Raw genomic sequence first — 26,521 nt, 5'->3', positions numbered from 1 at the left:
TCCTTCATCCCACACTCGAACAACAATAATCAGGACAACAGAAACAAACTACTTCATCCAGCAATCTGACAATTGCTGTCTTTTTACAGGAAAAACTTCTACAAAGATTGGGTCTGCCAGAGAAAAAAAAACTTCACTTGTGAAAACACAGAATCAATGCTATGGTGAACAGTAAGTGAGGAATTTACCTCAAGTATCTTGGATGCTGACGATTCACTTTGACAGAGGAAAAAAGAAGTGTTATTTCATTCTTTCAAGAATCAGAGGTAATCAGTTGTCATGCCGTATCCAGGAAGCTGATATTACATAAAGTTGACTTGTTTAGAACTCAGATGTTGAATAAATCAGCTATCTGGAAGACTCTCCATTTTGAAGGATTCCTGAACAAAAGGCTCCATCTCCCTTGTTGTCTGTTTTCTTGTGCTTCCCCCATATTAATTTAATACTAGCTTTTGAAGACAAATCCGGTGGTACTGGGTTTATTGCTGCATCTGTGGAAACTATTACCTTCAGAGGTATTTCCCTTTGGAAATCTCTACTAGATTTTAATGTAAAGGGCCCAGTTGATATGGAAATTAACTCAATGTCTTTTTTTCAGTTTATATTATTTGTATTGTCTGTGAGTTGGACTAGATGATCTCTAAAGGTCCCTTCCAACCCTACCATTCTATGATTCTACGATATTTTGTGAGACTTTAGAGGTAGTTCTTACTGTATTTTAGTACAATGATTTTAGGACAGATTCTGTTTGTCCTGAGAAATCTGAAAGGAAGAAGAATGTTGCACTGAAAAAATAACAAGTAGGTAACAGCCCCAGCAGGAGAGACATTTGTTTCATTCAGAAAGTTTAGCAGTGAAACAGTAGTTTTGTCAATTGACTTCAGAGCTCATCACCAGAGATGGCAGTGATTACAGAGCAGAAAAATTAACTCTTTAAGTAGAGTGTTAACAATGGAAAATACTTTTGCTCTGGAGGACTAAAGATCTTTCCTGGCCTGTTCCTTTCACCATAGGCAACAAAAGAAGACCGACTGCTAGTTTTATTAGTAATAATTATCACAGTAAAATTAAGTGGTAGATAGTTTGCTGCAACTCTGAAATTTGACGAAGTAAAAGCAACATGAATTTTATCCTGCAGAAAGATTACTGGGACATTTAGAAAATTTGACATGAAAAATAATTTAACATAATGGACACCAATTCACAAGTCTATGTAAATGACCTCTGCATAATTATTTGAACAGACAAGATGTATTTCTGACTGGTTTTGATCTCTGAAAACACTTCTGTCATTTAAGCAAGATGCTTTATTTTCTATTTTTAATGTTCTATGCCTCTTTTTTAAGCTACTTTTAGTATTGTCATTTGATCTTTAGATTGGATCTACTCATGCTTCAAGGAGATCTATCACAGAAGAAACTATGTTTTTTGCTCAGTCTGACACAAAACCTCTATCAAATCCAGGAATTGAAGCAAAGACATTAAAAAACATGCCTTTGAACAAATAGATTAATTTTCCATGTGAAATAATATTCCTTTTAAATTTTTTTAAATTCCAAATATAAACATATTGACTACTTTATGCTTAGAACCAACTAAGTGCCTGTAAACAACCGATAACCATGGATAACTGGTATTGCAGTTAGACTCACTCATGTCCCTTCCAATGGGAAGAGGAGGAAAATTGGCCAAAAAAGGTAAAATTCATGGGTTGAGATAAGAACAGGTTTTAAACTAAATTGAAATAAAATAATAACAAGAATTATAATAAAATATATCATAATAATTATTATAATGTGAAAAATATAACAAAAAATGAAGAAATGGAATCAAAGAAAAAACAAATTATTCACAATACAATTGCTCATGACTTCCTGACCAATACCCAAACAGTGACCCAACCCTCCTCACTAACTCCTCCCAGTTTATATACTGGGCATGATATCCTATGGTATAGCATAGCCCTGTGACTAGTTTGGATCATCTTTCCTGGCCATACCTCCTCCCAGATTCTTATGCACCTTAACTAGAGATAAACATTACTTAAAAACAACCAAAATATCAGTGTGTTATACATGTTATTCTCAAATCAGAAGCACAGCATTATACCAGCTACTTGGAATAAATTATCTATCCCTGCTGAAACCAGACATATATTTAGTAGGGCAGAATACCTCAGTTCATCAGGACATAACTTAAACATATAGTATCAAACTTGATACATTTAAAGAGCACTATTCAAGCATTTTCAACACTCAGCAGTAATCAATTATACATCAAAATTAATCTGCTGAATCATTTAGCATGTGAACATCTCTCACAATGCTCACAATTTAAAAACTATAAATTCAGATTTTCAAAGGAGCCTATAAGAAGTAAAACCTTTGGAACAGCTACAGAGTTTGTTGTCATTAATACTGCCAGTCTAGAAAATGTTTTAGGAAAAGACTAAGAAGCAAGACTTGGTTCTCACATTTATTATTAGAACAAAAGAAAGAAAAGAAAAAAGGCTTTGCTCAAACTGACCTTCATTACTGATTTAAAATGATATGCCAAATTATAATATTTTACCATTCACCTATTCATGTATGAGGGCCATAACTTCCAACAAATATCTGTGACAGTAACATTTCAACTTGCCACAACTAAATGTACCAGCGATCACCTTACATAGGCTTTTGGTAGGTTTGCCTAGGAAGAATTATTTAATTAAACCCATGAAATATTTTACAAAGGAGTGCTACAACTTTCAAGCATATAAACAACAGAGAAAGAGCAAAAGTAAGCACTGTTCAGTTCAATTCAGCCAGTATTTATCAACATTAAGTATATACTGCTCAAAAACTGCAGTCACAAAATGAGGTCGATACTTCCTTACTATAAATTCTGTTGCAAACCAAAATTTGATTTCTTGTCTCTTGCATTTTAAAAATATCTTAAAAATATTATTGTTCTGATTTAAAGCTATAAAAACAAACAATAAAACTGATTTTAAGTTGGTCTCCAAGAGTCAGTGATGTCTTTATCTACCTTTGATATCTACTGTAGTATAAACAATCTAACTTTCTACTACGGCTGTCTCACTGAGTTATTTCAATAAAGTAAACCAATAAAAATTTCATGACTGCTCTTCCCAGGTAGGGAATGAACAAGCCTAAGAGACACACATAACAATACTTAGGGATGCTCATAGAGAGATATGACTTTTGTATCTGTGCTCCCTTTTCTCTGCTTGTGACCTTCAAAGATAAAGGCTTCCATTATAACTGTGATAGATATTTTTTCACACATTGAAACTGACATTTGGTGGAAATAAATATCTTAATTACAGATTCAACATCAGTCTGCTTGCTATTGCTGAAGAGTAAGCATAGCTTTAGTGAGGACCTCCAATATTACACTATCTGTAATTACAGTCCAAAGAAACTTTGATATAACACTTCTGTTAATTTAAGAGAACACAAGAGTTTAAATCCCAGACAACTCCCAAAAGATTATTTACTAAAATTCAATTACCCAGAGAAACTAGTGGTGGAGAAGACTATGTTGATTTTCTAATTATGGATTTTGTACAACTTATACTAGAACAATTTCACAGAACTTGTACATGTGTACATATATCTCATATTGCACTCATATAAGCAATAATTTCAAAGATATAAGCTTAGCTGAATAACTCATAATTTTTCAAGTATGTATTTTCTAATTCTAAATGTACTATTATATTCTTCAAAATGAATTTTGTAGTTGTGATCACAATGTCTTTTTTTTTTTTTAAATATAGCTTTAAAAAAACATACATTAATTTATTTTACCACATTTTAGATGGAAAACCAAACCAAACCAAACCAGAATTCTCTTTCTTTTTACTTCCATTAGCTATAGCCTATGTACTACTGTTTCCATAAATGTTAGATTTTACTCTGTTCTATTAATAGCCTTGCAGACTTCGTTTTCACATAATTTATGTTTATCACCCCAGTGACCTAAAGACAGTAATATAGCCTCTTCATCTAAGGTCTCTGAGCACCACTGATGGAAATCAATGTTGACTGGGCTAGATAGTATTTCACTACTGAATTGCTTGACATAACTATAATCTAACCACCTACATTTTAACTAAATATATAGTCAGGCTTCATTTTCTCTCTCTTATCTCCCAAAACAGAAAAAATGCTGTCTGCAAAAAAGTCTTGTATTTTGTTAGTAACAAGGAAATTATGATTGCTATTCTCTAAAAATCTTTCACTACTTCAAAAGAAAATGCCTCATAACTGGGGATGAAACCTTGCTTTTGTTTTGGCTGAGGAGTTAAGTACAAAATAAACACACGTAATACCTTGGTGTTAAAACTGACAGAATTAATTTTCAAAAACATTTCTTAACCATTTTAGAGTTGCTTTAAGAAGGTAGGTAAAAGGAATAATAGCTATGAAACTGATGAAACCTGCTTTAAGAAGTGCAACATGTAGATTTTACTAACATTTCAAGTCAAAGGAATGAAATGCAGATTTTGTATTTACTATAAAATGGGGATCCAAATCCTGTCCTTTTATGTGGAACTGTTTATTACCCATTCTCCATGGTGAGCAGGATATAGTGTCAGTGGCAATGCCCATAATCCTTTCCAAATTTGATTCCTTTTTGTGTGTATTAGACACTGTAGATGCATGACATATCTAACCTGTAGTCATCTCATTTATTTCTAATGAGCAATGTTTAAATTGTCAGCATCATTTTTTGGTTTATTTGTTTGTTTAAACTTCCTATTTTACTAAGGTTTCATAAATTAAAAAAGTGAATGTACTTTGAGGGAGCTGTTAAATGAAGAGCAAAAGAACAGGCAAAATTGAGCATATTATGAATCATCTGCAACAAAAAGACATTTGGATTAAAAATAATGAGGTAGTGAAGTCAAAACATTTTCAGAAATTCTTCTGTTCATTGCCTATCTTATTTCTATTGATCCTAGGTTTGATTCTCACTCCATCTCCATTCTGCAAAGAATACTTAGTGGAGGCAACGTTTTTGTTGTTGCCCAGAATTGTAGCTACTGAAGACAAGTCATTGAATTTAAATTTTTATTTAAGTGCTATATAACATGATGGAAGAATGACTTCCATTGAAGATGTCAGGTAGAAAAATACCAAGTAATAAAAGTCAAATACTCTTTTTAAGGTAAGATATGGCTAAAAAAATAATTTTTAAAAAATAATTGTAGAAAAAATCCTACTTTTTGTCATTTGCACTGATGGCAATAGGATATTTTTTTCCCAATTTTAATTTATTAGATCAAATCTCATAATAAGCACACAACTCTCTATCTCTCTTGCAATACTTAAATTTTATTGACTCTTTCATCCAGCACATTAGCTCAGATACCTGCCTTCTAACACAGCACCATCAGATCTGAACAAGAGTATTTTAAGATTATCTAAACTGTTTCTCCAAACCTTTGCTTCCTTCACCTCAATGCCTTTGAGAAAATTCTGAATTAATTTGTTGAACAATTCCTTTTTTAAAAAGCAAAAACATGCAGTTTTCTAATCCAGTTTTGGGAAATTCTTGCAGTGAAAATCCTCACATCTCTGCAAAGCTATTACTATTTTTAGCCTTTCTTCATCTTTAGATGCAAGTAATTTCTATGTCTTTTACGTGCACTATTATTTTCATAGACATCTCAGGCTTCTCAGTGTGTACTTGTACAGTTTTAAACTATTCCTTGCAGATGATTTTTCCATTGGCCCACAGTCTTTGTGTCCATTTTTCTCTTTGTTTTCTCTTTAGCAGTGATTTTCAGGTCAAGGAGCTTAGGTTTAAGGAAAGATAAGAGATACCTCAATGTACTCTTAAGAATTTACCTTAACAGAAAGGATACTCAGCCTGCTCAGTCTCCACACCCTGTCAGTGGAGAGATAAGAACTGATATATCTCAGTATTTCTTCAAATCTGTTATAAATCTGTTACAAGCTGTGCTTACAGAAACTGTCACCTTCATCCCTCCTCATCTTATCATCTGAGGGAGACAACATGAAGGGGAAATTTACATTAATGGGGTTTTTTCCTTCATTCTCGCTTCAGCCACCAGAGGAGAAAAGAAACCAGAAGCATAGTTCACTATTTCTTTAGCTCTTTCCGTCATGTTTGTCTTTTAAATGCTTCCATACAGATTTTATTATCAGATATTGTTGAATTAATACCACTGTTATGTATCTAGTCCACTACTTTGTATTCCTAACTACATTAATTACATGTAGTATAAACATCTTAGTTTATGGATGTATATGAAACTTAAATTTTCAGATTCACAAAATACATATCAACACTGAAAAACTGTAAATACAAAATTGCATATTTCACATACAAATAATTGAACATAAGAGTAGACTGAATTTAAAAGGGATTTAAGGTGCAGAGTAACTAATGTCTACGTTCACGTGTACTTTTGCCCAATTTTGCTGTCAAAATCATCTACTTACACCCAAACTTTGAGGGAACTATGCATATAAACAGACAAAAAAAAATCTGTATGATTATAGAAAGAAATAGAAATGCACAAAATCATTGAGGTTGGAAGAGACCTCTGGAGATCACCTAGTTCAGTACTGATGTTCACAGCACGGTCAACTACAACAGGCTGCCCAGGACCTTATGCAGTTGAATTTTGACCGTCTCCAAGGATGGACACTCCACAACCTTTTTGAGCAACCTGTTGCAGTGTTCAGTCTCCTAAGAGTAAAAAAGGGTTTTCTTCTGTTTAAATGGACTTTCCTGTATTTCCATTTCTGTTTGTTGCCTCTTGTCCTTTGACTTGACACCATTAAAAAGAATTCATCTGTCTTCTTTTCTTGTGCCCTCTTCCTGTCTCTCACCTCCAGTATTACACACATTGATCTTCCTTCACCTTCTCTTCTCTAGGCTAAATAGTTCCATTTCTTTCTATGTTTCCTCATATGGAGGTATTCTAGTCCCTGGGTCAATTTAATGGTCTTTTGATGGATTCTGTCTAGTTTATCCAGGTCTCTCATACTGGGGAGCTTAGAAGAGGACACAGCACTCCAAATGTATCTTACAAGAATTGAGTAGAGGAGAAGGATCTCTGTCAATATGACTTTGACGTTCTTCGTAACGCAGACCAACATAATCTTGACTTTCCTTACTGACCTTGTGGGTACATCATGACTGACTGACTATCAACTGCTCTTTGTGCCTGACAGTTGAGCCAATTTTATCTATGACAATATTGTGATAGACAGTATCTGAAGTCTTGTTAAAGTAAAGATAAAAAAACATCCATAGATCTCTATTATCCGTCAAGCCAGTTATCTCATTGAATACTATCAGCAGTGATGCTTTCAACTGTAAATTCCTGCTCTCAATTACTTTCTTTCCTATCACATGTGTGGCAAGGATTTCAAGGATTATTTGTTCCATCATTTTCCCGGGGATTGGGGTGAGGCTGATGCGTAGTATCCCAGATCTTCTTTCTTGCCTTCCTTGAAGATAGAAGTGATGTTTCAATTTCAAGTCTTCCTTTTTCTGCCTTTTTCCTTTCCATTCCATTCCATTCCATTCCATTCCATTCCATTCCATTCCATTCCATTCCCTGGCATATTTGTATCTTCTATCTTTCTTCTAATCATCAGGAACCTCTCCCAGTCACCAAGGCCTTTTAAAGATAATGAAGAGTGGCTTCACAATGACATCAGCCAGTTCATGATTAAATATACCAGGAGGAGCTATTCTACTGTGCAGGAAGGCGAAGCTAGTTTGCTGGGGGAAGTATTTTCTGGGTTCTTTCTGTGCGTAGCTTTAAATTTCATGTTTCATTGGGATTTTGAATAAAAATGCCATTGTCCTTTCATAAAACTGTTGAATAATGGCCAAAATATGTCCTAAGGGGTGCAAAATGACAGTCACTTCTAAGTAGATGCTACTAAGATGACTCAATGATATTTTGTTGTTTGCCTAAGGCAACAAAAGCCTTTAAGCTGATTTCACACACTGCAGTATCACAAGCAGCACACTACACATTCCCAGTTGTTAGCAGTATTAGCAGAGATGAAACTATAAAACACTTGTTATCTTTGGAGGAAACACTTATTTGTGCTTTCACAAATTTCATTAGCTAATTCATTAGTAAATCTTCTGACTGTCCATATAAATCTTTTGAAGATGCTTTTGAGTAAGAAAGGGGCACTTACATAACTTGGTACTTGGGTGAAAAAAACCCTGACAAGTTAGAACTAAAGATGTGCAACAGAAAAAATGTTTGGGGAAATGTCTCTGCAGCAAGAGAGGAAGAGCTAGCCAAAGAACCTTGAAGAAATGCCAGCTAAGAAGGCAGATGCTGCTTGCAAAAAAACGTTGCAGAGTTTGGCATCTGGGACCATTAAATGCCAAGCTGATCCCCATCTGTAGGAAAAGCTGTTTATTGCTTCTGGGGGAGAAAAAGTAAGAAATACTACAGCAGTAGTTTAAAGGAGTGTTCAGTAAAAACAGAAGGCAGACTGAACTTAGCATTCAAATTCTAATCGTATCACGATTTACTTTTGAATTCCATGATAGTTTAAAATCCATTCATTTAGAAATAAGGATATCTTAAAACTATACTCCATAAATATGCATGCATTTACTTGCAGTTCTAATACATATTCTCTCATCCTGAATTTAGGACACTTGCTTCTACAATAAATCTTACAGAGTTATGAGAAAATGCAGAGGATGATTTTTACTTTGCTTTTCCAAATAAATTCTCTCCAAAGGAGAAAACAACACCCAAACCAAAACAATAGCAAAAAAAAAATGATGCCTCTTCTGCAACAGTTTTATAATTAAAGTTCACACTATGTATAACCCTGAAGACATTCTAATAACATAAGACTAGTCTCTTTTTAAGAACTCTATACAGGTAGATGACATTGGATAAGAATGAGCAAGCAAAAAGATTCCTGTCTCTGCAAGAACAAACAAAATCCAGAAGGTGCTTTGATTCCAAAAGAGGATGCAGGAAGCATAAAATATTGATGATAAATTAGGGAAGACAGAGGAAAAAGAAGAGAGACCACTGTGGTTCCTGCTTCCCTCAGTGATGGACTCCAGGATATGACCTCAGCAACTAAGAACCATGAACACACACATCTAGCAGTGCTAACTAAACAGCATCAGTCCCATGGTATTGCATGATTGTATAAATGATGAATAAATATAGAAACAAATATATAAAAATGATAAGGACTGATGATGTTGTACATGCAGTGATAATGATTATGAATTAACTTTGGGTAATGTGTAATGTTAGTGAATATCAATAAACCTCTGAAGAGACATTCTGAAGTGTGGAAGTTGTATACTTTGACAGTCTTGTTAACCATTCCCATGACTAATTTCCTAACTGATATATGTGTCTATCTATTCATTTGCAACAAACTTATCTTTAATGAAGTTACAATGAAAAAAATTTATACTTTAAAGTTATAGAGAGTAGAGATAGAACTCTCGTACAAGGACTGGCACTGTTCAACTGATTAATACAGTCAGCATGAGTCGCAATCAATGAACCATGATACTGTAAGTATGACTCTTCTGTATATATTTTAGATTTCATAAAAAATAAATTATATATTTTTTTTAAGTAACAATATAATGGGACTTCAGTTTCTGCAGAGATTATAAAATGGTATCTTGCTGGATGGAGTCAACTTCTGATAGACGATAACTTGTCTCTACTGAAGCAAACCCTAGAACTGTTATAAAAAAGTTAAGTCTCGTTTCTCTTTTAGAATGGAGATTTCTATTTTATGTTATAAAAACAAAAACAACATATATCTTTAATCTTTATAGCAACCTCAACAACAAATAGTGACAAAAGGGCAAATAGCATGACTCTGTGGGATTCAATGTGAATATACAGAAAGAATTGAGTACTTGGGAAAGATACTTGATTGATTATCCAAATTTTAATTCCATAATAACTACAGCCAAGTTCCAAGCTACTCTACATCATTAGAAACACTGGTTGATCCATAAAACTGTATTTTCTATTATTTTTTGAAAAGAATTAAAGAGATTTTCACTTAAGGTTTTCCTGTAAATTGGTAACAGCAAAGGAGACACAAGGGCTTTAATTAGGGTTTGATGTTACTAGAGAAAAACCTCAAATGTACCAGGAGAAATTATACAATAGAATAGAGAGGAAACAGGGAATTCAGCTGGTAATAGATGCATCTGTCTATGAATGTTCAGAGACTTCACTTGAGAGATTGTACTATCATGAGAATTAGAGTGAGGTTTACGAAGTACTGGAAATATATACATGAAACTATTCTAAATTAATTTCCTTGCTGTGCCATGTGCCAAAGAAAAAAGTGAGAGGGGAGAAAAAAAACCCATTTAGTTCTGGCATACTTGATCCTTCCATTTTGACAGCAAGTTTTCAGGTCAAGGTTTGAAAATGAATAGTGCCAGATACAGAAACAAGCTTAAAAGAAATATTTTTAATTATTAATTATGATTTGAATCGTTATTTTCATTGTTACAAATTTGAAATTTGGTATAAAAATATTTCCTTTTACATTATAGTATTTTACCTTTTTTTTTTCAAATAAATATATATTTTTTATATTACTGAACAATAAATTATCTAGTTTATCAGGAACCAATGTTTTCAGAAGGATTTGCAAATACTTAAGAGAAAGTAAGCTAATGTTTATTATCAAAGACATCAAAGAATTCCTTTATATTCGTTTAAGTCAGAAGAGATATCAAGTACCAGCAGTGGTGTGATTAGCTTCAAAGAAATTCAGAAAATTCTGAGAATCATTTTCAGCAGTTGAACTTAGACCAGGAAAATAGGCTGTGGCGGAACATGGCCACAGGCAGGGAAACTACGTTGTGTGTCATCACTGCATTCTCAAAGAAGTTCATGACCTGATTCTGGTCCAGACCAACTAGCTCTTGCCTAAAACAATGCCTAGGAGTGGCTCGGGAATGTCAAAGATCTTTTCTATTAGGCATTAAGAAGTCAGTTATCCTGTGCTAAAAATGTCGCTGGATGTCCTCAGAATCGGCTATTAGCCACCGCCAGTGCTTAGCTACCATGAGATGAACACTTCATCTTGTTGTAGTTTTTAAGAGAAATTTGTTTAAAAAAGGTAACATCTTTTAAAATATTAAAAATAAATCATAAATATTTAATAAATAATAATTATTAAATTATTAACTATTATTTAATATTTAATAAATATTAAAAGTAACACCTTTTAAAATATTAACAGTAATTGTGAAAAAAAGCAGAAACTCTTTTATCACCTGTGAGTATAAACTAGGACAACTCTAATGACTGAAAAGAAATTGCTTTAGATTATACAACAAAAACATTAGTCTAGACTAATTTTCCTTGTAGTTGCCAAGTCTTAAACTTTTGGTTTCAACTACAGATATCTCTGAAGAAATTAGTTCTCTTTTGCTTAACATGACAACTGTGTATGAGGATTCAATGACGCATCCAATTTTCCTGCTTCTTTACATCTACTAGGACAAATAGGTCTGAAGAAAAACATGTACAGTGTTTACAGCTCAAACCAACTCTATTGTAAACATTTTCTGGAACAGTTCAGTATTTGCCAAATCCAGAAAAGTACTTTTAGAGCATCTTTTTGCCTCATTAAACTAGAGGGAGTCTTTGGATTTGCTCATATGTAGCTGACTCAGCTATAAATAAATAAAATCAAGGGAAAACATGTTACCTTCTGCAATATATATAATGCTTCCAGAGGCTGAAAAAATAGGTAAAACATAAGGCCAGGTAGCAATACATGGTTACAAAATATTCACATACCTATAGTTGTCCATGCTAAAACTGTATATTTGCCTATATAATCCGTTGTATCATATAAGAATTCAAACTGCTATAATATAATGAATCATAAATAAACAGGAGATGGTTTTTTTTTCTTGTAGATTACAAATAACTACAGTCTAATAGACTACAAAGAACTATACATTTCACAAAAATAAGAACTACAAAATTAAAAATCCTTTAACAAATTATTTTATGTACTAACAACCTTAAGTGGAAAAAAAGACAATTAAAACTATTTTCACCATTTTTTTCCGATCTCACGAGAGTTTTCTGTGATGTCTTATTTTTCAAAAATAAGACATCTAATACTATAAAAAATGCACTTCTAGAATAATTTAAAATAGTTCAGTTAAATTCTAACCATTCATGCAAAAAGATATTATATGATACTATATTATATTATGTTATACAAGTATTTTTATTTTATATTGTTTTACAGACAATACAGAAAGGAAACCTACCACAGATGAAAACAGACAGATGATTCCCTAAATAGGCAAAGATTAATTTAACTAAGTTAAATAATATAATATAGTACAGTATATTACACTATCCTATACTGTACTATATTGTGTATTATTTAACTTAGTTAACTGAGTTATCTTTGCTTATTTAGAGAATCATCTATCTGTTTTTGTCTGTGGTAGGTTTTCTTTCTGATTAGTGCCTATATTACCAGGAATATAACCACTGCACAACAACTAGACCGTATACTGTGCAGTTATTACACTGTGTTCTTTGTGCAGCAATATTAGTATCTATTAGAGGTTTATATTCAGATACAGAATTGTTCTGGTATGGACATCATAACAGATAAACCATGGCAACAAATAACAGAGGCTGATTGCTCAATTGTTTGCAGAGTTCTTATTCTCATCACACTGAAAAAAAAGTAATTTTTATTCTACAAATGCATGCATGAAATAAAGATTAGGGTTTAAGTTAAAAATAGTAGTGTCAAATCCTCATGCTTTCTCCCAACGTGACTGCAAATTTTAGCTAAATTAATACTTTGTTGTCATTTTAAGCCACAAGGTGGCAGCAAGGATATAATCGCGTCACCTAAGAGAGACCCACTTTGTCCACTCCCACAACTTTTACTCTTAAAGCATCTCCTGTGCTTACAGGGACCATATGACAAGACGAGATTCTATATTTTCTTTGGTAAAATACAGTTCCAGATTACATTATTTGTTAAGCATTTTGAATTGATATAGTTTTAAATTTTTCCACCCACTATTAATTGTGTCTGCTGACTTCAAATGAATGTAAAGCGATAAAAAGTGTTTGCTGATTTGTAGAATAACATTCCATTCCCCAAGGTGAGAAATAAAGTAATAACATGTCTATCATTCCTGGAACACAATCATATAGTAAGAAGATGCTATGCTTACCGATAGCTGTTGAAAAGATCCATGCACGTGCCATTGTTTGCACAAGGCTCTGAACTGCATTCATTTGATTCATTTTCACAAAATGTTCCTTCCCATCCAGGCAAACACACACATTGGTATTGCTGTAATGTATTAAGTAAAATAAGTAATCTGTTACTTTTTGTGATTTAAATACAATGGCAACATGTGTTATTACTAATAGCTGTGCATTTTTTGTCTTCTTACAGGCACTTCATCATTTCAAAGCATGAAAATTTACAAAACTACATCAGTAATTTGACCTATAATATCATGAAAAAAAGAAGATATGAGGTAGGTATGCAATATCATTTATTATGTAGCTTTTTGTATAAATAATCGTGTACCTCAAAACTTTGCTATCTTTTCCTTCCTCCTCCAAGTTTTTCTAATAAAAGATATAATCTCACCTTTAAAACTGCTTAGATATTACATTGACATGACTAAAAGACAGGTATTTACAATCATCTGTGTTGTACTATTCAGCATGCATTCCAAACAGAAATCAATATAAAGTAATTTGTTATGGAAATTCTTGGGATTATATAGCTATCCAATTTATTTCACCCATTTAATATGAAGTTGTGCATCAGTATCTTAATAACACAGTACTAGACAACTCATGACATGAGAAATACTTTCTCCTATTACAGTTTATTAGATAAAAATCTGGGTGTAGTAATTACTGAGTCTTCTAGATCTATGACGGGAGTTTTAAATACAGTAATGATCAGGTGTTGCGAGGGCTAAACTTCTGACTGATTAAACTGAATGAAACTTCAATAATGTGTATAGCCATCTCAAAATTACATGTATTATAGGGCATTTTTCATCACACTGGAAAGCTATCATACCAAACTGTAACCACTGTCCAGTATTATCTGCAGCTTCAAAATTATCTGTTGTCTGCATGAAATGGTATGTTTGACATAATCCCACAGAAGTAAAAAGCATGAAACTGCAATGTTCCTGCAATGTTCTACACAGAAAAACAAACAAAACCAAAAAGAAACACCATCAAAAACACACATTCTTCCACAAAGAAACAAACACACACATTTTAAAAAGGAGAAATGTGAACATCTGCTGAATTGTTTATTAATCAGAGAGGGGCAGCAATGCCGGCACTTCCATGCAGCAGAGTTTTAATTGCTTCTTTTGTAACATGTCTGCTTATAACAAGGCTTCTTTCTACCAAAAGTTAAGAAACATTTTAATGGTAAGCATGACTAATGAGAATTATTTAGTTACTTGCTAAATGCTGTGATAGCTTTCAGAGATTTTAAAGCCTACTAAAATCCACATCAATTTTAAGCCATTAATGTAGAGCAGAAAAAGTTTAAGATTGATTTTTAAAAAGTTTAGGACTTATTTTAAAAGCTGAATGTATAAGCAGACTGCAATAGCATTATAATCAAATGCGTGGCATTCCAGCATCCTGACATCAATAGGTATTTACACTCTGCAAGTCATGTTGCTGCATTTTAGCTGTTTTGTTATTGAATCTGCACTTTGGAAACAGCAGATGTATTTGTGTTTCAAAGAGATACAGCCTATGAATTTTTGCATTAATATAAGGAGAAGTTATTTAATTTCCTAATACAGTTTTACAGTATAGCAATCAATAAATAAAAGATAATAAAATAATGTAAAAAAGAAATAAAATATAAGGATCAGAACTCTGATTGCATGTTGAGCAGTTGCCCTAGACCTTTCTATGATGACATTTTTACTGTATCTCACCAAATTAAAAGCTTAGGAGTATTTTATTGGTACTAAGATATCAAAACAAAATGGAAGGAAGTTAATGTTTCAAAGCTCAGTGTGATTGTCTTGAGGTTTATATAATTTGGAAGAGCACAAACGATTCCTGTACTTAAAATCAAGTTATTTACATGTGTGTTCTACTACAGCTGGTCAAAACAAATTTTACACTAACAAATTTGTAAAAATCGTGATTTATATTTTTGCCAGCATTTGACATTTTTTTGTGGTAATGTTGACTAACAAAGTTTCTATACTTACTTGGGAAACACCTTGATTTCTGTAATATGGATTTCCTTTACTCAGAGATAAATTATGAAAGTCAGAACATAAAATTGAAGAATATCTGAGTTAAGACAGAATATTTTGAAAAATAATAAAGAAATGTCAGTAACTTCTTTATAGAGCAAATTAAGAGAAATATAATTGCACTAAAGCAGGTTGCACATTCAAGATGAGTTCAGTATATACTGATTACTACATATTCTAATAAAAAAAATAAAGTAACATTTTGTCCTTTGTGTTTTACATAGGTGAGGCTATTCCATGCAACTAAATACAACTTGGAATCTATGGACTCAATTTTCTAAAAAACTAAAAAAAAAAAAGCTTGACTGATAGTTTACTGTGACTGTTCTTTCCTGCTGAACTCAAATTCAAGAACTACAAAGTATTCTCTGTAAAGAGAGAATAAAATTGGCATCATGAATGCAAGAAGCAGGAAACATTTGAAGTAACTCTAAATCAAAAGTTAATATAGAAGACGAAAAGATTTTGTTAAAATATTTTGTATTTTTCAAATATAATACTGAGAGATGGACTTGGAAAGAGAAAACAAATTTCTGGGAAATGTGCCAAGGAAAGAAAAAGGAAAATACATTTCAGGCAAATTACATAACTAACCCACATGTAATTGATTTTTATTACATCACTGCCACATTCAAATGAGTTATTAAATATCTTCTATTATTTCAAAAGTTTTTCTGATACTTTATCAAGTCTCTGAATATTTATCAGTGCACGAAAGCAAATGTTAGAGTGGGGAAAAAGATATCTTAGAATCATAGAATCACAAAATCATTTAGGTTGGAAAAGACTTTTAAGATGGCTGAGCCGAATCATTAATCTAACACTGCCACATCCACGACTAGGTCACGTCCCTCAGCACTACATCAGCACATCTTTCAAGCACCTCCAGGGATGGTGACTCAATCACTTCCCTAGGCAGCCCACTCCAATGCTTGTTAACACTTTCTGGGAAGAAAAAATCTTCTAATATCTAAATCTAATATCTAACCTAAACCTCCTCTGGTAAAACTTGAGGCTGTTTTCTCTTGTCCTGCCACTTCTTCATTCGGAGAGACCTCCTTTCAGGTAGTTGTAGAGAGTGATAAGATCTGCACTCAGCCTTCTCTTTTCTAGGCTAAACAACTCCCATTCCTCCAGTCACAACTTCATTGTGTGTTTCTAGACACACTCAAGCACGTCAATGTCTTTCTTCTATTGAGGGGCCAAAACCTGAAGACATTATTTAAGGTGTGGCCTGCCCTCAAGCAGATCAACACTTCCTCTCAATGTGATGTCATCTGCAAGTTTCCTGAGTCTGCACTAGATCCCTTCACCCAGATCATTGATAAAGATGTTAAATAGACCAGGCTCCAACACTGAGCCCTGGAGAACACCACTGATGACTGGCTGCCAACTAGATTTAACGTCATTCACCACTGCTCTCTGGGCTTGGCTATCCAGACAGTTTTGCACCCAACAAAGAGTATGTCCATCCAAGTCATGGGCAGACAATTTCTCCAGGACACTGCTGTGGGAAATGGTGTTGAAGTCCAGGTAGATCACATCCACAGTCTTTCTCTCATCCACTAAACAGGTCGCCTTGTCATAGAAGGAGATCAGGTTAGTCAAGCAGGATTTGGCTTTCATAAACACATGATGACTAAGCGTGATCACCTGGTTGTCCTTTAACATGTCACATGATGACACTTAAGATGATCTGCTCCATAATCTTACCCAGCTCCAAGGTCAGGCTGACAGGCCTGTTGTTCCCCAGATCCTTCTTCCAGCACTTTTTGTAGATGAGTGTCACATTTGCTAACTGCTAGTGAACTGGGACTTCCCCAGTGAGCCAGCTGCTGGTAGATGATGGAGAGTGGCTTGGAGAGCACTTCCACCATCTCCCTTAGTGCCCTTGGATGGATCCCTTCCAGTCCCATTGACTTGTGTCTAAGTGCTGGTTGCACACCATTTCCTCTCAGATTACAGGGGCTTCATTTTTTTCCCAACCCTGTTTTCCAGTTCAGTGAGCTGGGTACCTAGAGAACAACTGGTTTCGCCTTTAAAGTTTGAGACATAGAAGGCATTTCTCAACCTTTTTTTTCGTCCTTTGTCACTATGTTTACCTCTGCATTCAAGGGTATAAGAAATCTTTTGAGACACTGAAAATTCTTTCTGGTATATTTATTTGTCCTTCCAAAGCAACTTCTACTCTTTTTCACCCTAAATTTTCATAAACTATGTATTATTTGATATAAGGGATATAACAGAATTTTTTTTAATTAAATTTTAAGAACATGGGAGGAAGAAATAACATTCTTAATTTGCTTATCTCTCCAACCTCCTATATACTTAGTTAAATTAGCAAGAATAGGTGTATTTAAAAGAGATACTATAGACAAAGTTTGATGAACTGTAATGAGTTGTATCTTTGTAATATTTTATATCTGTGTATATTAAATGCATTTATTAAACATGTGCAAAATGTATATTGTTCATCTTATTTCAGTAAAGCACTAGCAGCAAAAGCACACATTTTTATTGAATGCAAGCTCTAGCTGAAAATATGGCTGATATCTAGATATGATGCGTATTTACAACTCTAGCTACATTTACTGACATTTGTGACTAGAAGGAAAATTATCTTAAATGGCAATACTAGTTATTTGCATTGCAAGTCTCTATAAACCATCATTTCATATAATGCTAGCTTTGCTAATAAATTTATAATCATAGCTGCTTTTGATATCGATCATTTTAAAGGTGCACATTTGTAAAAATATGAAACTGCTGAAAGTTTATTGCTCTTAAAATTAAATTATGACTAATGCTAGTAATAGACTTCTCTTCAAATTATTTTAGATTTCATGTTCTCACTTCAAATAAATGCTGCCTTGTGCCTTTAGAATTTAAACAATTATTTCCCTTATTGCTCAGATATGTCAGTTCTCACAATCCAGCAGAAATCTTGTTGGATTTGGTTTTCACTGTGGAGATTCATCTGTAACATACTGAGAGACACAAACATGTATCATAGCCTTTATTGTTACATATAAAGATATATATGAAGCACATATAGTTATATATAAACTATTAAATATTATTTTATATGATTCATATTGACCCAGGTTTTCTATTTGAGAATGGCCAATATTAAACACTATGTTTTGCAGAAAAAGGAAAAACACTCACTAACAAACCTGTGCCTCTGCGTTCTTACATTTTTTAGTTATTTTTAAATGTTATTATAGGAGACACTACAAGAAATATGAGCATTAGAAAGCCATAAGAAGTATTTAAGAACTGTGACAGATACTTCTTAGAAAGGCTGAAGGACTTCTGGTAAAAAATTTTTTTTATTCCTTTTTTTTTTTCTCTTTTTAGAAATACAATTCTAAGTATCACCCTAATCTAACCAGACTGGAAGTAATTTTATTACAACAAACCAAGGTCAATTTGAGATTAATTAATAATTGGTGATAGATCAATTTTTGTCTCTATTTCTTGACATCTGCCATTTATTCTATTTATACCCTTCTTTCCTTCTTCTCCTAGAGAGCTTACTAGGAAATGTGCCAAATAAATCACCTTCAATGTGACAGGCACTGAAAAACACAGGAAAACTAATGAAAAACAGCAACCTGAAGTTGTTTGTGCAAAATAAACTGCTAGTGCAGCTAGTGACAGTTATTTGAGTACCAGCCTTTGCTCAGCATATTTGGTTTGACATTTAGCTCAATTGTTCAATGAATAGTGAAAGGTCATAAACACGTTCCTGTTAAGCAGAAGTACCAAAAGGAACTTGACCTACCTAAAAGCTTGTCCAGAGATTTCAGTTTGCCACTAGATCTCAGGTAATATGAAAGCTATGGAGTTTAACGGTGGTAATCCAAAGGAACAATCTAGATACTGTCAGACAGAAATAAAATTTTTCTTTGCTGCCAGTAGGTTTTAAAATAAAATGAGAAAAAACAGTAGAACAACTACTGTGTTCCATAAAACAAAATTATTTGGTAACTTAACATAATAGTTAAGACTGACAGGAGCTGTGGTCACAGCTGTACCAACAGAGAGACGAGCAAGGCATGTATTGGAAGTCTGAAATCTCAAAGAATGAGAACATGGATTCCATATTCTGAATTTGTGACTCTTGCAGGTTTGGCAGTGCTAATTTTCAGAGCTTTGTCATCATACTTTGCTTTTTCAATTAAAACAATACACAAATAAGTTTAAAATCTGGTGGAAATTCTCCCATATATTTAGTTTATAAAACTAGATAGTTACTAATGTCCAGGTAGCTCTGTGCATGCCTTTATGGGAAAGTTAATAATCTTTATTGCTGAGAGTTTTGGCATTCTAAGCCCGGCTCCTGGAAGGCCAATGTATCTCTGGAGCCAGGTGGGTTGGGATCCACAAAAGAGTCCTCAGATTCTGAGTCACTAAATGCAGCACAATTTTCTAGAATTTATTCCAGGATAAAAGCACAGTAGAGCAGATGTTTGCACTTGATAGGTATAGTCTGTATTAGAAACTAAATCTCAGCACTCTTTTCAGTTTCTTCACTCACAGTCCAAAACTAACACTACATGACTGATAATGCATACTTGAAGCTGATTTATACACTAAGAATTTGGAAGAGTCTCTTTAGCAGAGTAATCCAGTGATTGTTGCTTTCACAGGTAAAAAAATTCATAAAAGTTTCTGACAGTTTAATTTACTTGTTATGTAGTGCCATATTTATAAATAAGTCACCAAATCTCAAACACAAATACTCTTCTGAAAATCAAATTATTTAACTGAGAAAACAATATGAATTTGGTTTTAAGAGTTCTTTTAAAAAATCACTTAAAATATGAATAAAAAGGCTGTAGAGCAGGAAACAGAAGTTAATACTGTGATACATTTTAGTTAGCTAACTGTTATCCCCATTTTAAAGATACAGTTTACTAGACAGAAGAGACAGAGACGGGGAGAGAGAGAGAGAGAAAGGAATTATAAAATTGAAGACAGGCTACATAAGCTGAGAAATAGCATAATGACTAAACTCTCCTAGTTTTACAAACTTTTTTCAGTCTCATATTTTTGGGGTTTTTTTTTGAATGTTTCTCCTATTTTTCCTTGAAAAGTAGAACATGATTTAAAAAGCAATACCAGCTCCAGACTTTAATAAGATGTTTCCCTTTTTCATAAAAATGCAAGCTATTTTTAGATCTATTAGCATACTAAAGGACTATTAAGAAGGGATTTCCATTGTGAAATATTTATACAGGTAAGAGAAAAGTGAATAAAAATATTCTTACAATAAAATCCTAATTTCATATTTTACATATTTTAATAGTATTTATGATGAAGCAATAAAGGTACCAATAATTTGTGCTGAAATTTGACTACACTAGGGCAGTTATGCTTTAGAAATTATGACTTCAGATTTTATGGTTCTGTCTATATTTGGTGTGGTAGAGGTCAACAACTTTTTTCCTGTTAGGTCATATTTCACATGAGAGAAATAAAAGGCTTTTTTTTTTCTCTGATAGCAGCAAATATAAAGACTTTCATTCTAATCTTGTAAGGTTGTAAATATATTTAATCTTAGCTATAACTTCTTCTGTCTCATTTCCACTCCCTAGGATAGCTTGATCTTATTAAGGGCAATCTTTTGTAATTTGCATGTTGTGGGCCTTCCTGGAGTTTGCTTCTTATTACTGTAATGAAGTTCTATTTCTGAATAATGAGAATACTTGCCCACAGGAGTTCATGGTGGCTCCACACCTTTTAATAGTATTGCAGTGTACCAACTACCCATATTTCTTAAATCTATTACAACTTATGATGCTAGTGCATGATTAGGGCTTCTCTTCACTCTTGGGATTTCAACAGCATATTGATAAAACAGATAATCTCATCAAGAAGCCACAAAAAAGATTGTGAAAAGTGTGATAGATTATATTTCTTCTTTTCCTATCAATGTAAATTGCATTTGTGTCATCATTACACCACTGACTCTTTTTCCTTCTGTCTCCACCACTAAAGATTTATCCATTTCTTTTACCTATGGGATCATAACCAGACTCCAGCAAGAACTAAAAAAAAAAATGTGGATTTGTGTAGCTATTGCAGCTGATGGGATACTATAAGGCAACAGAAGTACAAAGCTAATAGCAATGAGACAGTGATGGACCCTGGAGAGGCGTATTCACCTAGGGAGCTTTAAGTGGACGAAAGCAGTAACGAAATAGGATAGGAAAGTCAGAGAGGGAATTGACAATTCAGAGCAATGAGAACATGAAAGAGCATAACCTCTGACTTAGCCATCCTTATTAGCATTTGTAGAATTTTAGAAAATCTGATTTTTGATCATATGTTACTGGGTCAAGCTGTGAATTGAGAGATGTAGAAGAAAAAGACTGCAAGAGCACCGTGAGATAAGATCACAAAAGTATGTTCCCCACCAACAATCTCAGGCATATAAATTTAGGATCATGGCTTGTCAAGACACACATGCAAGATTCCTACTGTCTCTTCTTCATTTACAGTATCATCCTTTTGTTTTTTTCCTGAGGTACTGTAATGCTGTATGAAACAATATTAAGATGATAATACTTGGAAAATATAAAAAGATAACAAAAAAATATTACCATTAAACATTATTCTCACAAATTATTTGTTTTTTGGGCTTTCCTAAAAATTTCTTGCTTCATCACTTCCAAAGAATTGTAACCCATGTCAGGGTCCTCCCTCTACAAAACTTTGGTATGCATTATTTGCTGAAATTCATTCCACTTTGTTATATTTTTACAATGTTTTGAACTAGGGGAAGAATGGGGCAGAGAGGGTATTTTTGCATGCAAAACATAGTTTTTTCTTAAAATATTTTATTAAGGATATTGAGATATAACACCTAAAAAGATTATATTTTAAACTATTTTTACTTCACACATCTCACTGAACTCCATGTTTAAATATTTCAATTTGATTGTATGCCCAAGGGAAAGTAAAATTGTAAATTTATGCAACAACATATGATGACATAGAAAAAACTTCTTTACTGAAAGGGTGAGGGAGCACTGGAACAGGCTTCCTGGGGAGGTTACAGAACCACTGAATCACAGAATGGTAGGGTTTGGAAGGGACCTCTAAAGATCAGGTCCACCTAGATCAGGTTACTCAGGAATACATCCAGACAGGTTTTGAAAACCTCCAGAGAAGGAGACTACACACTCTTCCTAGATAGTCTGTGCCAGGGCTCCCTCACCTGAACAGTAAAGTTTTTCATTAAGCAGGACTTTTTGTGTTCCAGCTTTTTTATCCCTAGTTGTATCACTGGACACTACAGAAAAAAAATGTTACCCCATCCCCTTTTAAATATTTGTAGTATTGATGAGATTCCCCTGCAGTCTCCTCTTCTCCAGGCTGAACAGTCCCAGTTCCCTCAGCCATTCCTTATATGAAAGATGTTCCATTCCCCTGATCATCTTGGTGGCCCTGAGCTAGACTCTCTCCAACACTTCCCTGTCCCTCTTGAGCTGAGGAGCCCAGAACTGGACACAGGACTCCAGAGGAAGCCTCACCAGGGCAGAGGAGAGGGGGAGAAGAACCTCCCTCAACCTGCTGGCCACACTCTTCTTGATGCATCCCAAGATGCCATTGGCCTTTTTGGCCACAAGGGCACATTGCTGGCTTGTGTTTAGTTTGTTATTAACCAGGACTCCCAGGTCTCTCTCTGCACAACTGCTCTCCAGCAGGTCAATCCTCAGCCTGTATTGGTGCATGGGGTTGTACCTTCCCAGATGCAGGACTCTGCACTTGTCCTTGTTGAAACCCATGAGGTTCCTCTCTGCCCAACTCTTAAGCTGGTCAAGATCCCGCTGAATGGCAGCACAGCCTTCTGGGGAATCAGCCAGTCCTCCCAATTTGGTGTCATCAGCGAACTTGCTGAAAGTATACTCTTAGGTTGTAGAGTCTTCCTCTCTGCAGTTTTCCAAATCAGCCTGGACACATTCCTATGTGACTTGATTGAGGTGAATCTGATTGAGCAGGAGTGTTGGACTAGATTTCTAAAGGTTTCTTCCAACCCTTACCATTTAATGATTCTATGATTCTATGATTTTATTTAACTTTATTTTTAAATCAATATTATTCTTAGCATAATTTGTTGTTTTTTTTTTTACTTTTGTCTTTAAGCTTTAATAGAAAACTTCAGTTTTTTCTTTTAAAAAGCATAGTAGCAGTATATAAGAATGTCTTAAAAGGCCCAAAGCTCTTAACTCTCTGCTTACAGTATGAAAACTGAGTGAGTAGATTCTACTGTTAATGAAACTGAAGCTTAATATATCAAGGATGATTTATTTTATACTGCAGTCCCAGACTTGAGTCTAAATTCTGTGAAAATGGAAGTATAGATCTGAGACATTATAGAAGGTCAGTGTAAGAATTTTTTCTTGGATTTTACTTGCTATCAAAGTGGAGTCACTTTCCTTCAGTATGGAAAAAGTATAACTTACTTTGTTCTTAGTAGCAACTCACATGCCACTATAGGGCTAAATAAAGAAGGGACAGGATGTTGTAATCATAAGATGAAAGAGTTAGTATAAAGTTTTATACCAAGAGCTACAGGACAGAGAGGTGGAAATTAAAGACTGCAACTTAGTGGGAAAAAATTGAACCAGCTTCTTTGAAAAAGATGTTTTAAAAAACAAGTAGATCGTTGCAGAATTACTTAAGATACAAATATAAAAATGTAAATACAAATGTAAAAGTCTTTTCTTCAATTAAATGATCGTCTCTGAAAAGTGTATAAAGAGCTAGCAAATATCACTGCTTAAAACCACTGAAAGTTAAAATTGCTCCTGCTCTTACTTTCATTTTCATAACGTGTATCATCTTCTGAAAGATAATATAGCAGAAAAGAAAAAAGCAAAAATCATTGAGAAATCATGAGAGTGTGAAGTGGATTGAGTATCTTGCTGTTTTGGTATTTCATTAAATATGCATACTTTGAACAAGAATAAAGAAAACTCATTTACTGATGTGTATGGAAAATGCTAAAGTAAGCACTATTCTGGATTAGTTACTGTCATTGTACTCAATAATAGATGAGGGAAGAGATCTCAGTATTATAAGCGAAATAGAATGGTGCTTATTTATGATAAAAAAAAAAAAGTCTTTCAGAATGGCTACTGTATTAGTAAACAATTATAGAATAATGAAAAGTAGCTGTACACATACACATAGAATTTTTGTGGGAGACAATGACTTTGTTCTCATGTTTAAATTTTCCTGAAACATATCAAGCTTCCTTCCATATATTCCTTCATGAAAAAGAAAGCTATACTTAGGAAGTGGAAGAAAGAAGCCCATTTGCCATCTAAATATGTAAAAAGCCAAATAAGAGGGGCTTATATTCTCATTAATAAGTTGTAACATTATACAGGACTGTACAGAATTGAATTTTAAAGATTCTATAGGTAAGCATGAAGCAGTTCTATGAGGCAGTGATATGTGGTAAAAACAAGAGTCAAGTCTAGAAGCAGGGTCAAGAAATATGAAAATTACCACGGACTGGCTGAAAGAGGAGATGTCTGTTGTTACTGCCAGCAAGAACAGTGTGAAATAACAAAAAAAAAGACAAATATTCTTCACTTAGACAAAAGGAAAAACTATTTCACTGTGAGGTGAGGGAGCCCTGGCACAGGCTGCCCAGAGGGGTTGTGGAGTCTCCTTCCTTGGAGGTCTTCAAGACCCTCCTGGACATGTTCCTATGCGACCTGATCTAGGTGACCCTGCTTCTGCAGGGAGGTTGGACTAGATGATCTCTAAAGGTCCCTTCCAATCCCTACGATTCTATGATTCTATTTTAAGATTCTATAAATAAGCAAACAAAAAAAACCCCAAAAATAAAGAAAAGAACAAACTGGACTAATTGTTTTCTCTTCTTATTTTTCTACCCTAAATGGTGAGTAAAATTTAGTAACCTGAGGGGAGTTCAGACAAAGGTGGAAGAGATGCAGTTGCTTGAATTCTCATGATTTTTTGGAGAGGAAGAGAAGCTCAAAATCTGCTAAATTCATTTCTGCACATGTGTCTGGTTTTGATGCTACAGGTATGAAAGTCTTCCTGCCTGGCACAACCAGTGCACTTTCAAACACTTTGGAGGTACAGTTCAGAAATAATCATGGCCAAGACACCTTCTGAATATACAATTTCTCAGTTATAAGCATGTAAGTATTGCTATGACATATTTCTGGGAAATGATATTTTCACAAAAATTAAGACTGCAGTGCATATTTATCTCACCCAAGAGTTAGAGACAGAAAAATATAATGAAGATATCTACCCTGTCTAAATAAAACTCGACTACGTTCAATATGTGTTCTGCTTGTCTGCCAGTTTACAAACTGAAGGAAACTTTGGGATTGAAACCTGATATATCATACGGAAGATTAAAAAAGATGTACATCAGTAACAGTGAAATAACTGATATGATCAAAATAATAACAGAAAATTTAAATAGTTGTTGTAAGGAGGAGATATATTCAGTAAAGACAGAAGAAGTCTAATACTTTTTAAAAGTATTAATTTTCTTAGATGAGATTCAGTATACTTGAACTGGATCAAAACTAACACTTGTGCTATTAATTATCCAGTTTTAAAATCAATTTCAGATTCTTCCATTGTTCATAATAGTGCAATTGAATTTTATTTTTTTTTCTAAATCCACATTACTGTTCTACATCTGTCACTTGTATCATGAAGAACAGTTGGGCATGAAGACTCCACAAACTCCTCCTGAATTAGTGGAATCATTTCCAAGGTGTTATCCAAAATGCCGTTTCATATGACTTGTCCTTTAAAAATCTATTGGCCCAAGTGATTTAAAAATAAACATGCTCATACACTTCTTAGACTCCGTAAGATTCAGACTCATTAATGTTTTGGTTTAGATTGAGAATATTCTTTTGACACTAATTTCTCAGATGTCCTTTCTTAAATGCACTTTGCCTCATATCACAGAGGTCTCAGGATACATATATCAGTTGATTACTTTTGAAAGAAACTGACCCAGAATAAGTGCTTCAAGAGCACACCTAATAGTCTTCAACAAGTAACAATCATTAAGTCCACAGGACTGTGTTCATTGCATTTGAACTAGTCTGAAATTGTAAGGCTCTGCCCCAAAACATGTACATTGTTTCAGCCA

At 33.9% G+C, this 26,521-nt stretch overlaps 1 protein-coding gene across 1 annotated transcript in view; it reads right to left on the bottom strand.

Moving 5' to 3' along the window:
• Positions 1-26,521, bottom strand: part of EYS (eyes shut homolog) — a 900,402-nt gene that overhangs the window by 474,235 nt on the left and 399,646 nt on the right. Inside the window, exon 22 of the mRNA XM_061989098.1 lies at positions 13,258-13,379. Within this exon, the coding sequence (XP_061845082.1) occupies positions 13,258-13,379 (122 nt within the window). The remainder of the gene's footprint in view (positions 1-13,257; positions 13,380-26,521) is intronic.

This window comes from Colius striatus, chromosome 2, assembly GCF_028858725.1.
Source record: "Colius striatus isolate bColStr4 chromosome 2, bColStr4.1.hap1, whole genome shotgun sequence".
Taxonomy (NCBI): Eukaryota; Metazoa; Chordata; class Aves; order Coliiformes; family Coliidae; genus Colius; species Colius striatus.
The sequence above is the reverse complement of the archived record's forward strand: the minus strand, read 5'-3'. Positions and strand labels throughout refer to the sequence as shown.